At 44.3% G+C, this 15,254-nt stretch overlaps 1 protein-coding gene across 1 annotated transcript in view; it reads left to right on the plus strand.

Annotated features, from left to right (window-relative positions):
- The window catches only part of USH2A (usherin), a 516,227-nt gene that overhangs the window by 199,841 nt on the left and 301,132 nt on the right, over window positions 1–15,254 (plus strand). Inside the window, exons 23-27 of the mRNA XM_045859450.1 lie at window positions 4,314–4,440; window positions 6,635–6,736; window positions 8,022–8,201; window positions 9,197–9,327; window positions 11,876–12,149. Of these exons, the coding sequence (XP_045715406.1) occupies window positions 4,314–4,440; window positions 6,635–6,736; window positions 8,022–8,201; window positions 9,197–9,327; window positions 11,876–12,149 (814 nt within the window). The remainder of the gene's footprint in view (window positions 1–4,313; window positions 4,441–6,634; window positions 6,737–8,021; window positions 8,202–9,196; window positions 9,328–11,875; window positions 12,150–15,254) is intronic.

Below are 15,254 nucleotides of genomic sequence, written 5' to 3' on the forward strand. Positions count from 1 at the left end.
TGGTGCTGGGCGGTTACGTCCGGGGAGAACCCGGGAGGGAAGGGAACAGAGGGCCACCCCAGCCAGCCTCCCCCCTGGGCCTCCCTCCCCGTCGGTGGAGTTCAGAGTCTCTGCTTACGTTGGGCAGGACAGGGGACAGGAGGCCCCGAGCAACCTGCCATGGTGGCTGCACACTGCCTCCCGTGTGCAGGAGGTCGCGCTGTCACAAACATCCTTCCCCCTGTCTGCGAGTGACTCCAGGTGACCCACATGTCTAATAGTGCACTGGTCACAAGTCATTCTCAGTATTTTATAAACACCCCCATCCCCACACACATGCTTTGCACGTAGAGGGCGAACTCCTTCGCACATCCAAAAACACGTTTCCACCAGATCCGAAGCATGACTGCCATCTCTTCCAACGGCGTGGCTTCTCTTCCTAAAGGATGGGACCCCCGAAGACTCTGCAGAAAAGGAAGGGGACGACGTTTAACAACGCTTCGCTCTGCTCAGCCACAGCCACGTCACTGGGACCCTGAGGATGGCTGCCCTCTGGAGCGGGGCCGCCCTAGGGTGTAGTCGAGAAAGTGGGATCAGTCACATCCCACTGAGTGCTCGGGGGCCATGGTGCTGCCTCTGCATGGAACAGTGAGGCTCGACCTCGCCGGGGCTGGGTGCTTCCTCTCCCCACGGAGCATACGCTCCAGTGCAGGTTAACTGGACATATTGGCTGCCTGATTCCTGAAGGCCACAGCCGTTCTCAGACCAAGAATCAGTGAGACGGAGGAGTGGAAATCTGGGGCATATCCTTTCACTGTTTGATCTCCTTCTGGGTGAGAACACGAACACAGCTTCTTGTGCAAAGTTGGCACTCCTCCTCCTCCTCGAAAGATGCTTATGTTTATTTTATACCTCCCATTGACATGCAAATTACTTCTGTTTTAAATAGCAATGCTTTAGGGGCCACTTTAAGCTACTTTTCCTTCTTTGTGTCTTTAAGTGAGACAAGGTAATCTAATGAACATCTTATTATAGTCATCAGATAAATAGTTATTTCATGAATGGGTATTTCTTATCAGACTGCATGACCCAGTGAGGACAGACTGTCTGTTTGTCCTCAGATGTATTCTGGAGGCTCAGCACAGTCCTTGGACATAGTACATGCTCAGTAAAGAACTGTGTATGGACGGACTGGCCGACCTAGTGACTTAATGACTGTTGCTAAAATACTGCTCGTGACTGGAGGAAAGCACCCATTTTCTGGAATAACATTTCCAGCTCTTGGGTGATTATGTGACAGTTTAATCCTTACTTGTTTTACCAGTTTGTTAGACCCTCCAACTTTTATCAGTGGCTACTTGTAGATTACTGTTACTGAATCCATTCAAAATGATGAAATTTGGAGTTTAGAAAAGAGCATTTTGTAGGAATCTAAAGTTACTTTCTTGCATATAGTTTCAAAATGACTCAGTCATTGCGTACTTCATTCTTTTTAAAACATCTTAATGAACGTAGGGAATGAATGAATGAATGAGTAACAGTGTAATCCTACATAGAGGCCTAGGTACAAAACTTACTTGATTTCCTTTCTGACTATCTGATGCATTCTATGAATAAATACTTAGGGGAAGGGAGAAAGATTCTTCATAATATTTAAATTCCATGTGTGTTAACATATTATGGACTGAGTACTTGGAACCATTTTTCAAGAGTCACAGCAAAGAAAAATTACTGCAACTGTTCATTGTTACATATTTTAAAGTCTCTAGCAATTAGCTATCATCTTTCCATTCTTCAGCTGATTGATTCCAGTTTGAATTTACTTGATCAGGTGCTATTTTATTGACCAGTAATGACTTGATTAGTGGTTCTCATTTAAATGTTTTGTGCTCAGCGGCATTCATAGGAAACTCACATAACATTCTCATCTCCCGCAGAGGGAAGCCATGAAAGTGAAAGCTTCCCAACAATCCTGAACAGCATCTTTTAACATGTTTGATATTTTCCAAATGAGTAGAAAAAACTGCCCGACATGGCACCAGAATTGATCCTACTATAATTCTCTTAACATGGGTGGGGGGAAATAATCTTCAAAATAACGATGAAAGAATAACATGCTAAGTTCCTCTCAGCAGAAAGCACCTCCGGCGTGGTGAGGGTGCATGTTCTGTACTCGAATGTATCTCCAATAAATGTGATTTCTGATGTAGAGGACTGGTAATGCTGCAGATTGTTGCCAAACATAATATGAAGAACCACTTACTCAGACACCTGATCTTTTCGAATGCGGCATCGTTTGTAACAATTTTAACGCTAACTAAGTACACTTTGATGAGACAGCATTTAATAAAATGCTCATTAATTTCATCATTAGCAAGGGTATGCTAAGAAGGAAGCCAGTTTCTTATGTCACGCCCAATTAGCATCCCGTGCTAGTAATCCCATTAGTATTGTTGAATTCGCTAATGGAGAGACTAATGGGCATGGTACCAGGGCACATTAATTGGGCACGACACCAGTTCTGGTTTTAATTATTAAACTACGATAATGAAATGTGTGTTTGTAAAATATTTAAATGTTGAAATAGGGCTGAAGAAAAATAAGGAACATGTGGAGAGAGGAAAGAGAGAAGGAAAGTCAGCCTATGACTATTTCAGGGGCTAGAAAATGGACTCACCCAATGGTCGTTTTTTCCCAGCCGACCGAGTTGTCTGTAAAAGTTGGGGCATTGTCCATGAGCAAAGCAACCCATGCCCACCCCTGGGAAATTAGAAGCTGCTTTTTGGTGGTATGAAATGCTGTATGTCACCTGCGTTGGCACCCTCGCTATGAGGCCTGACAGGAGCCAATTAAAAGTGTAGAGTGTGGACATCTTATGTTGCTGAAGCTGTTTTAGGGAAATCTAAAGAGAAATGTTTTGGATGGTACGCTTGACATGGCACTATTTGTGATCTAAATCTTCAGCCATATTATATCAGGTCATGGTCAGTTTTCTCTTTTTTTTTTTTTTAGATTTTATTTATTTATTTTTAGAGAGGGAAGGGAAAGAGGAAGAGAGAGAGAGAGAGAGAGAGAGAGAGAGAGAAATATCAATGTATGGTTGCTGGGAGCCATGGCCTGCAACCCAGGCATGTGCCCTGACTGGGAATTGAACCAGCAATGCCTGGTTCACAGCCCACGCTCAATCCACTGAGCTACACCAGCCAGGGCTAGTTTTCTCTTTTTGAAAAATGCTATACCAAAATAAGTCGAGTTTTGTGAAACATTACAAGTAATTAAGAAAATATTTTAATATTTTACCCAGTCTTTTTGGGGGTTTTGAAAAATTGTCAGTGGTTGAAGTTCATGACTGCTAAGAAAATCAACTTTATTAAGAAAGAATGAAAGAATTTTTTTCTTTCCTTTAGAAGGCTTAGAATAATTTCCTGGTTGTTCTTTCTTTAGTAGCAGTAGTGTTAAATGATGATGGTAACAAAGTTGAAATGTCTTTTACTCAGTCTTATTTCACTCATTCACACTAAAAGGAATAGCATTGTGTTAATCCTAATATACTGAAAAAGTGTTTATTTGGCTGCAATGTGCTGAGATAGAAAGTTCTTTTTTTTTTCTTTTTTACTCTCACTTCCTTTTTGAGAATCTCTATTCCCGATATCTGCCATTTCCTAGTATCCACTTAGGAACTCATTTTAACTGGGACACTATTACCTTAGGCAAAAGTGTAATTGTGAGATCTCGGACTACGAAGCATTGACAGTAAAGTTTAACCACAACACTTAACAGTCGGTTTTCGAATAAGGGGCTAATTTTCAATGTCACTGCATCCCCCATTAGTCGTGTAATGTAGGCGAGAAAAACGAGCTTGCCAGGCATTTCCCTGTCTTAAAAACTCTATTGGTTGAGTAGTATTTTATTAGTTTCAAATTCTTGTTTTTCATGTACCTGACAAAAATTGCAATATAAATTAAAAAATAGAAACTTTATTACATTTCTGATGAATATAGGTCATCAGAATGCAAGTGCGGGACAGGGAGAGCAATGGGGGGGGGGGTTGGGACCACTGTCACTGAAAACAATAAAAAATATTATACTCAACATCAAGAAAAGCAGGCGTGCTTATGAGAAATTCTTATTCCGAAGAGTTCTTTTCCGATTTGAGCACAGCGGTCATCACAGACACACATGCCAGATAAGCCTGATGATGATGGAAATCCACTTTAATTCTGGGTTCTGTTTGCAGCATTCCTGCACCAGGCTCCTGTTAGGATTTATGTATCTATATGTTTGTATGAATGTACATTCATGCATTTATTCATTTGCTCCTTCACTCCCTTCAGGGCTCGTCAGTGGAAGTGACCACAACCAATGACGATGGCAGACAATACAGTGATGGCAAATGGCATGATGTCATCGCTATCCGGCACCAGGCTGTCGGCCAAATCACCCTGGACGGGCAATACACCGGTACGGACTTCCTTGGTAGATAACGACGATTCTGTTGATGGGCTGACGGTGCCATACTCTTCTGTTATCTATATTTTTATGCCTGTTCTTTCCCCTTCTTTTCCACTCAACTGCATCCAGTTCCTGTTAAGTTTACCTTCGGCTGCTCCTACAGTGAAGTCGGGCAACCATCGGCTCATCCCTATAGGGCATTTCTGCAAAGCAAAGATAAGATGAAGTCATCAGTGGCAGTTTTGTATCTTGAACAGTTCTTTACAACCTGAAAGGGCGTGAGCTTAGGTTTTCTGTTGTTACTTTGGACTTCCAGAAGACAAATAAAACAAAGCAGTTATTATATGCATTTCAGAGATGAGGAAACTGGGGCTTAGAAAAGGTAACTGATTGCTTCCAATTTGCTGGGCAGCATTCTTGGGGGACAGACATACCCTGTCTCTGCAACTCCAAGGCTAGTATCCTCTCTACCCTACCCTGTTGGCATCATGCAATTATAAAGCAGTTACAGGATCCATATGATGATGCAGGCTTTTATTAATTTATTCAGGAAATATGGAATTGTAATGAGCACCTACCATGTTCCAGGCATTGCTCTAAAAATTCTGGACACAAAGAGAAAAAGCCTACATTTTAGGTGGGAGAAGGGCAGGAGACAACATAAATAACCATTGAACAATCAGCTGTGTGCCAGGAATAATAAAGTCAGAGAAGAGGAAAAGGGGCGAATGTGTGTGTGTGCTGGGGGAGATGCGTTGAGTTTATAAAAGATGCTCAGAGACGCTCTCTCTGATGAGATGGTGCCCGAGCAGAGACCTAAAGGGGGCGAGGGGGGGAACCAGCAAAATGTTCAGCAGAGGGATGTGTTGAGCCAGGCGAACAGCAGGCACCAGGCACCCGAGGTGAGACCATACCACATGGGGCATGTCCCGGACCAACAGGAGGCCACTGTAGGGAAGAGGGGCCGAAGGGTTGGTGGCAGCCTGTGACACCAGAGAGACCATTAGAACTGTGGGAGGTGAGGCTTTGTGGACTCTTTCCTGGAAAGAGGAAGCCTTTGGAGAATCCTGAGAGAGGAGTGACAGGAAACGACTTCTTTCTTTGAAAGTAACTCTCTGGCCGCTCCAGTGAGAACACCTTTTACAGGAATAAGGCTAGAAGCACGGAGACATGCGAATAGGCTCCTGTGATAACTTTTAAATAATTCAGGCAAAAGAAATGATGGTTTCTTTGAATGGGTAAGTCATTTGGATATGAAGAGAAATGTGGAGATATTGTAAATGTTACATTAGGAAGAGGTGATTGTGGTAGAACTGGCAAACTCCCACCTGTGGGCCAATTCAAGCTCTAACACATTTTTATAAAGTTTTATTGAAACACAGCTTAATCTATTTATTACATATTATCTGTGGCTGCTTGGGGCTCTATGGTCTGCAAAGCCTAAAATATATGCTAGTTGGCCCTTCACAGAAAGACCTTGCCAACCCCTACTGTAGAGCATGGTGCTAGGTTTGGGGTCAGGGCCACCGGAGGAAGGTTGCCGCCGTAACGAAGATGCACGAGACACAGGGACGAGCAGACTGGGAGAGAGGCATTCAGAGTTCAGTCTGAACCAGTTAAGTCTTAGGTCTCCATGAGGCGTCCCAGTAGTGACATCAGGCAAGTTGCTGAACACACAAGTCTGAGTTCGGGGGGAGAGATTTGCAGACTAGAGATCCAAATCGGAGTTGTCGGCTGAGATGGAATTCGGAGCCGAGGGACCAGACAGGTATTCACGGGGCTGACCACAATGGTTTGTGCTCTGAGAAGAACATTTCCGCTGCTCCGAAAGGAGAATGGAGTCAGATAGTAACCTTAACAGGTTTGCATTTTGATGTAACAGAGTCAGGGACCCAGGCCTGTCCTGGGCTCTGTCCCTGGGGGTTTGCACAGGTGCCCTGCCATTGACTTACCCTCTGGAGGATGTAGGGCATCGTCGTAGGTGGAACAAGAGATCAGAGAAGAGGGAGGCCTGGGTCACCCCAACATGGAGATGTTGGGGCCGGTCAGGGAGAGCCTGTGGAGAAAATTAACCAGGGCAGACACTAAGGTAAGAGAAGGACCAAGTGATGTCCCGAAAGCCCAGTGAGGAGCTCACTCACTTGGTAAACGACTAGAAAAGACAATCCTGCTGACATTGGACTTGCCCTCTGCGCCTCCGTAGGTTCCTCTGGGCCCCGGAACGGCAGCACGGTCATTGGAGAGAACACAGGCGTGTTTGTGGGGGGCCTGCCGCGGGGCTACGCCATCCGGAGGAAGCATCCCGGTGAGTCTGGGAAAGCTCTAGAATGTACAGGTCACCCCCATACTTAGGATAGAGTCAAATGGCATTGCTTGAAAGTAGGAGTAATAGTGTTGTTTTCCGTCTCACGCTGTATTCCTTCCCTATATCCCTATGTCCCAATTTTCCCTTAGGTCTCCCCTTTTCTAAAGGAACCTTGGATTCATTGACAATCTTAGCCACCAGTCCTTCATATGTAAAAATTTATTAAACTTTTGCCTACATGAATTACGGTATTTTAGCAGTGTGTGTCAGTTTGGTTTGGAGATTTTTAAGTTGAACATAAAACCACACAGAAATGGAGAGCCGTGAGCTTGATTTGCAGTTTAAATCGGGTGAAGAATGTTTGCTGTGTGCAACTGGGCTGCGTCAAAGGCAGTAACTAGCCAACTCAGCCCCGAGGTATCCACAGGTGAGTCACAGGGGGCCTTCGCCACGGCAGGAGGCGTGGATGTATCAACAGGTGATTCCAGCCTTATGCCACAAGTGCTATCACTGGGGCAGAGACAAAGGCATTCCTGTATTTTAGGGCAATGCAACAAAAACTGTGAAGCTAATAAAACTAACCTGAGTGAATCTAACCTTGGGCAGAAAAAAATCGCCCTCCCTAGAAATGAGAGTGAAATATTGATTGACTTGTATAACAGACAAGTTATGAGGGAACTAAACTATCAATGGTAGATTTAATAGAAACACTTCCTTCAAATGTTACTTTTAAAACATGATAGCACAATTATTTTTAAGACCAGTGGCAGATGAAATGTCCTTGTTAGGTCAAACGCATTATTCGCCCTGGCTGGTGTGGATCAGTGGATTGAGTGCCGGCCTGTGAACTAAAGGGTCGCCGGTTCGATTCCCAGTCAGGGCACATGCCTGGGTTGTGGGCCAGGTCCCCAGTAGGGGGCGTGTGAGAGGCAACCACACATTGATGTTTCACTCCCTCTCTTTCTCTCTCCCTTCCTCTCTCCCTAGAAAGAAAGAAATAAAAATCTTTTTTTAACAAAGGCATTATTCTTGCTAGTATTATGAAACTAACTTTTATTTTGCCTTCACATCTGCTTCTGTATATATGATGGGTCAGAGCCAGGGCTAAAGATTATCATTGTTACCACTTAGCACAGCTGGTGGTGTGGTGTTTACATGAATCAGTAAGGGTCTGCAGTCAATAGGTGGAGAGAGCTATTGCCCGTTACTTTTAGTTGCACGTAGATTAATTGCTTGAAAAGAATTTTCAAAATACGTATTCCTTGATATCCATCAACTCCTGCAGACATCATCCAAAAGGGCTTTGTGGGCTGTCTCAAGGACGTGTATTTTATGAAGAATTACAACCCCTCTGCTCTTTGGGAGCCTCTGGATTGGCAGAGTTCTGAAGAGCAACTCAACGTGCACAACACCTGGGAAGGATGCCCCTCTTCACTGCAGGAGGGGGCCCAGTTCCTAGGGACAGGTAAGGTCCTCAGGTAGCCATTGGGCACTGCCTAGCATGCATGTGCTATCCTTGGCGTAGTTTAATCTCTCCTGACCGATTACTTTGACCTCTTAGGAATACCTGGTTATGCCACGGTGCCCATAAATATATGCTCAAAGTTGGGAAACATAACATGAATTGTAAGACTTGTGAATATACACGAATAATCGTGTGTAAGCTCTAGGGTGGCCCAAAGCAGCTCTTGGTTTACATGTGTTCGTGTCAGAAATGTCCATTTGAAAGTCAATTGTTTTACCTCGAATAAAATTTATGTAGAAAGCTGTTTCAAAGGAGTTACTAGGTTAAACCCCAAGTACCTCCTTATTTTAGTACATAGACGGACACTATTGCTCAGAGTAAAATTTCAGCTTTGTGATGGGGTAAGTGGGTCATCAAAAAAGAGCTAGAGAGGATAACCTCTCTCATTGCCATTTCACCAAGGGCTACAGCAAAGGCGATGTGGTGTCCCCAGCATGTCCCCACCCACAGTCTCTGCCTGGCATCCCTCCAGGAGAATGGGGTGGCGGTGGGAACATGGTGATTAGCGGACGTGACTCATTCTTCAAGTGAAAGTCCACCTTTGCCTCCTGCCTTTGTAACGAAGTTGGTCAGTTGTTAAGTTGCTTAAACTACATTCAGAACAGAAAGCTACATATCATAATCTGTGTACTTTTTCGTTGCTCTTTCTCATCGTCGCTTTCAGAAGTCAGTGCAACTGCTTATTGCTAATATTTATGTAAAATGACAATAGCCTTAGCTGTATCCATGATTTAGAGAATAAATTGCTTCCTCTTAAAAGGTATGTCAACTTCATTCTGTCACTTCTGTACAGTTGCAAGGGGGGTTTCTTACCATTGAACTGCATCTTCTCATGTGAGAGATGCAAGGATAGTACGTGCCCCAGGGGTATCTTCTGGCACATGTACAATGCTGGCTTTCCACACGCTCACACGTACGTATTCCTTTCTTTAAAGGATTCCTGGAGCTTTACCCATACATGTTCCAAGGTGGACTGGACTTTGAGATTTCCTTCACCTTCAGAACAGACCAATTGAATGGATTACTTCTCTTCATTTACAACAAAGATGGACCTGATTTTCTTGCTGTATGTGAATTAATTCAATCATATTTACTTTACAATGTCAGATCCAACTTTAAATAAATAAACCAGGGGTTTGCATTATACTGAACTGGGGTTTCTTTTTAAATTTACTTTTGTTTTTATATTTTTTCCCTAAATCATGTTCAGTGTTGGAGTCCTATGAAGCATTTTATATTTTAGGGTCCCAATGATTTTTTTTAAATGACCATTGTTACCACGACCATGAAAATTGTAATTTTAACAAGACAGTATAAGGGATTAAAATCCAGTTTACTGCAATAGTATAAAAGTGCAGCGAACACCCTTGGAGGTAGCACCCCACCCAACACTAAAATGTTACCCATTTTTACATCTACCTCTCGGGTCTCCCCCGGCCCATTTCCTTGTCTCCCTCCAGAGCTCATACGTCACCAGAATCTTGTGTTTATTGTTCTCTCTCATGCTTGTGGTTTGAACGCCATGTATGAATGTCTAAAAATTCTTGCTTTTGGCATTGAGAAAAGTGTTATTGTATTCTTATTGCTCCTGACTTTCCCGAATACTAGTTGCCCTGGATTTCCCTGAAATCTGCTGGCTTCTGCAAGATCATTGTCACCTTAAATATTTACTCTACTTTCCCTTAAAACATTGCTTTTAACCAAACATTCTATATTCTTTTCCTTTTTCTTTTTCACTAACTGGATGATTGTATTGCTCTCATCATGAACTTTTTCCATTTTACTGGCCTCTCTTTATGGTCAGCTGCCCCAAGGAAACTTCCTTCCGGGTGTCTTACAGGCATTTCAAACCCCCTCTTCCTGATAAAAACATCAATAGACGGTCTTTCTTTCTACTGCTTTGTATCGTGATGGTGTATCGTGATGGTGGAAAAACACACCCAAGCAAGACAGAGGGATGTCTCCATGTGTCCTTGTCTGACTTCATTCATATAATACATTCAACTGCTCGCCAGGTCCCACTGGGTAGCTTTGAAAAATCAGCACTTAGATTGAATTTTCAGTTATCATTATTATTATCCTTAGTTTCATCTCTCATCATTTCCCCCCAAATTATACTGATTCCCTAAGAGTTTTCTTTTTCTTTTTTTTTTTTCAATTCCAGTCCAGCTTTTATTTCCAGTATATACTTCTTAGGACTGGGAGAGTGAATGGTTAGCTCAGATAATGGTGGAAAGAACAGGGGTGAACATTTTTCTTTATCACTCAAGTTCTTCAGAAATCTTGCTTCTACATACCTGGGAGGACTTTTCCTACCTATTTACCGCCGCCCCCCCCCAGCCCCACCCACTTACAGGCATCCTCTGTCTTTCCTGACTTGGTCCCTTTCTCTAGACCTGATGAGCTTGTACAAGTCCCCAAGCCTTTGGATGTGTTAACCCTCTGCTCGGATGGTCCTCCAGGGATCCCACACACCTGTGCTTGAAACCTTCCCCAGCTCCCAGGGAGCTCTCGCACTGCACCCTGTTACGGTGCTGCTCCGCACGCCTGCCTCTGCTGTGACACTTCTTTCTCTGGCCTTATTTGCTTCACTAGATGGGACTATCTCCAGTGGTTAAGTATCCTGTGGTCACTGATTTGGCTTCTAACCATTTAAAACCTAGTAAAGATAATCATCATGTACGGTTTTGAAGGAAAACATATTGGAGGCATTTCTTGTATCATGAAAACTTGGGCAGAATATGTTTGGGTTAGGAAATGGCACCGTCATCTAGAAGGAAACCCAGAGAAGCAATTATGTTGGTTAGAAATTTAGAATGTCACAACTGAAATAGTGACTCAGAACACATCTTAAAAATTTGAAATTGAGTTCACCAACCAGTTGAAATAAGCTTAATCAAGCTTGACATTTCATTTTCTTATTGTCTTGTCATATTTTCCCCCCAAAACTAAATTGATATATGGAGTAGTAGTTGCTCATTTTCTAAAATCTCGAAAATACCAGTTCAAATTGTTTTGTTCTCTTCAGTCACTTATGCTAATGTTTACGCTTTATGTTTTTACCCTCCCCCCACAAAAAAAAGGTCCTGCCTACATCATATTGTAAGATAGCATATAATCATTGCTGAATAGACACTTTTTACTGCAATACAAAATTCTTCATGTCAGTTATCAGCTCGCAAAGTACTTCATTGTACGTTACTCCAGTTTGGCTTAGAACAAAGTGGAATATTTTTATAGAGTGCTTTCAGGGAAATTTCTTGCTTTTCTTCAAGAAATTGACCTTCTGCCCTGGCTGGCATAGCTCAGTGGATTGAGCACAGGCTGCAAACCAAAGTGTCGCAGGTTTGATTCCCAGTCAGGGTACATGCCTGGGTTGCAGGCCATGACCCCCAGCAACCGCACATTGATGTTTCTCTCTCTCTCTCTCTCTCTCTCTCTCTCTCTCTCTCTCTCTCTCTCTCCCCCTCTCCCTCCCTTCCCTCTCTAAAAATAAATAAATAAAATCTTTATAAAAAAAAGGAAAAAAAAAGAAATTGACCTTCTGCTTGCTCCCAAACTGCCACTCTGCAGTCTTTTTATGTCTCTGTTCTCTTGTTTCACGTGAAACGCAGGTGGAACTGAAGAGCGGGCTCCTGAGCCTGCGGCTGAACACCAGCCTTGCTTTCACCCGCCTGGACCTGTGGCTGGGGCTGTCCTACTGCGAAGGACAGTGGAACAAAGTCGTTCTCAAGAAGGCGGGCCCCGTTGTCTCAGCAAGCCTGAATGAGCTGACGGAGCGCGTGTCGGAGTCCAGAGCCCAGCCCCTGACGCTGAACTCCCCCGTCTACGTGGGGGGAGCCCCATCGTGGCTGCAAGACGCGTATAAACACCTGACGTTGGAACCAGGTAAAACCCCCTGGGGGAACCCCCAAACTGTGACAGCCCTGGTCGTCACAGGTTTTGGTGGCCCAGTGTTTCAAGATACAGCAATAGAGTCAGGCTGCGTGCAACATTCACCCACCCCTTCGGTGCAGAATTTGAAGCTCTTAAAAAAAGATGACAGACTCCTTCTTCAACTAGTTTCGTATGTTGCCCTTAAGCGTGTGCCCTCCTACATAATCAATATATTTATACATGCTTTGCCTATTTATAATCAATAGATTTATTATAACATGTCTTCAGAAAATATGATTTTAAGTAATATGTAATATATTGGTCTTTGTCATGTGTTTTCACAGAAAACACGTGTGGTTCTGGTTCTTTTGAACACTCATCACCTCATTTACAGACTAAGAGATGAATCAGGCTGGTGTGCACGACTAGGAAGAATGGCATTCAGTTCATAATAGGGTTGTTTTCTGATGATGTAAATGCTGATTGTGTCCACGCGTTTCAAAGGTGCTCCCACGCAGCAAAGCACGAGAAAAGGTGGGCTGAGCTGAACTTCAAAGTTCTTGTGAAAAATCTCTCTCTGATTCTTAATAACCATGAAGAAAACGTTCACGAGTGTGTGAGTCATAACTAAAGCAAGTATTTAACCCATATCGTGGTGAAACACATAACGTAATCAGAGGAACAAATAACTCATGTAGCGCATAGTATTTGACTCGTATAATGAGCGAGCCCAATCGGAGAGACCAATTGTAGAAGGCTGACCATGACTTAGTACGCTTGTGTGCCAGGTGCGGTTCTGAGAGCTTTTACAAGTGGGAGGGGGTTCTTCCCAACAAGCCTATGACTGAGGTGTTGTTATTTGTAGCCCCATTTTACAGGCGAGGGACCTGAAGGGCTGGGAGGAAAGTCGTCTGCCCAAGGTCCCATGGCTGGTGGCAGATACAGAGCGGGCGCATTCACTGGTCAGGCTTCCTGGTGTCAACGCCCGCTTTCTTATAGGAAGTGTCCTCTCTGTGGGCAGGGGCCAGTGCTCCTTCCCTCTGAAGTGGGGGGCCAGCTCGGGACTCAGCGCACTCCCACACGGAAAATGTTCTCTGCGCCTTTCAAAGTCTGCGCACTGTGAATGGTTAAGACTTCCACGGAGCAGGTTTCGCCCATTTGGGGAGTACATAAAGATTTAAATGCCTCGGGGTAGAAAATATATGGCAAGCCCTCCGAAGACTCGCAGAAGGGTACGAGCAAGGAGTTAATGAATATCTGAGGTGGGAGACAGTAATGACATTTCCAAGGCACTTAACGTGTAGCAGAAGCTGGAAATATTGCGTCCGTATAAAGGCGGCTCCTGATGTTCAGGTTTCGGAGGTTAGAAAGAGCTCCAAAACCCTTTCCATGAGCGAGACTCCTCGACCTTATTTACAGCTAGGGAAAAAGCTCCCTGCCTGTCAAGCATTACGCTTCCCAACTCCCATTAGCCAGGGCGGCCCTAGAGGCGTGGCCTAAACTATAATCATATACTGCCAGAAGTTTAAAACATCAACATAGACCCAAGGGGAAGAATTTAATCTGCACTATATGACTAAATCTGTAATACTGAAAGATATTTTATTTATGGGTAATACTAAATTTTTATCATTGCACTGTCAGCCACATCAGTGGTTCTCAGACCGCTGATAAAATATGAAGTGTGGTAGCTGGGACACAGGAAGAACTCAATACAATTAGCTGGTATTATTATTATTATTATCCAAGATATATTGGAATTCCCTGGAAATGTTATTAAAATGTATATTTTATGACACTGCCCCCTACAATTCGAGCTTAGATGCATTGAGTGATACTAATCTTTAGAAGTAACTACCTGTTTTATATGGAGATCAGGAAAATATTCACTATATAGAGGTGCTGCCTACACGAAGTATTTAAATCGTAATTCAGATTAATCATGTTCACGTGCTGTATTCTTTAGTCCATTAGCATCAGTCTTAAAAATCTTCCTACGCTTCTCAATTAGCACCTCTTTTCAGAGGCTCGATTTTGTTAGGGTTCCCCCCCAACCTTATTTATCCATTAGTGTTGTAACGTCCCTTTGAATCAAATGCAAATTAATGTTTCTCTGTGCTTTGGAAATGCTGGCCAACATACTTTGCTGAAGATGCACCAGCTCAGAGCCCAGGAGTGTAGCTTAGAACTGTCACGTGGGACTGTCCCGGACCTCTAGGTTGGGAGCGCCTGGGCGTGGCACATGGTGGCCTCAGGTTCGGTTCAGTGCGGCTGGCGGAAGTAGGGGCAGAGCCAGCCTTGCTCCCAGGCCAGGAGCCTGTGGTTGGACAGCTTCCCCCGGGGAAGGCCACTGGCTGGGTCATCAACCCAGAGCTCTGGGGCAGCTTTTAGTGACTTGGAGGCCTAAGGGTGGGGTGGTGGTGGGAGGGTTTGTTTGTTTGTCTGTTTTCGATGCTCACAAAGGCAGGGAAGCAAGGAAAGGAGGAGTCTGCTCTCCTCCCCCCACAAACAGATCCTCCCCCCTCTTCTCATCCTCACAACCCGTTCGAATGTGGAAGGAAGTCAGGCCACATTCCTGGTGGGAGCGTTTCTGGGGTGCAGATTTGAAGGACCACTGCAAGTTCGTTCTCAGGGCTCTGCCCCACGGGGGCCAGAGAGACCCCACTGACGCTCAGGCGCCTCCCCCGTGAGGTCTGCCAGCAGAGGCCACTTCCCCGTGAGGACTAGGCCTCGCAGACCTCCTGCTGTGACTCCGGACCCTTTCCTTTGTCAGTGCAGGAAGGGGACACTCTGCCGGTGGCCTGCCCCATGTTGAAAACTCCATCCTGTAGATTAAGTCTTAAGACTTTTTTCTTAAAATTTTAGAAATTGTGCAGAAATCAACAAATGTTACCATATTAACTATTTTTAGACGTGCAGTTCTGTGGCATCAAGCACACTCGCGTTGTTGTGCAATCATGTCCAGAATTCTTTCCATCTTGCAAACCGAAACTCCTTGCCCCTTAAACTTTCAGTGAGATGTTTCTTATAGCACACCTCAGGGCTCGCCAAAGCCGCCTTTCCACTGTTGGCGTCCTGTTGGTAGGGAAACCGGACAGGGTCTGGAGCAGTTAGGTG

Source organism: Phyllostomus hastatus, unplaced genomic scaffold (genome assembly GCF_019186645.2).
Source record: "Phyllostomus hastatus isolate PE091 unplaced genomic scaffold, TTU_PhHast_1.1 phas_contig_148, whole genome shotgun sequence".
Classification (NCBI taxonomy): domain Eukaryota; kingdom Metazoa; phylum Chordata; class Mammalia; order Chiroptera; family Phyllostomidae; genus Phyllostomus; species Phyllostomus hastatus.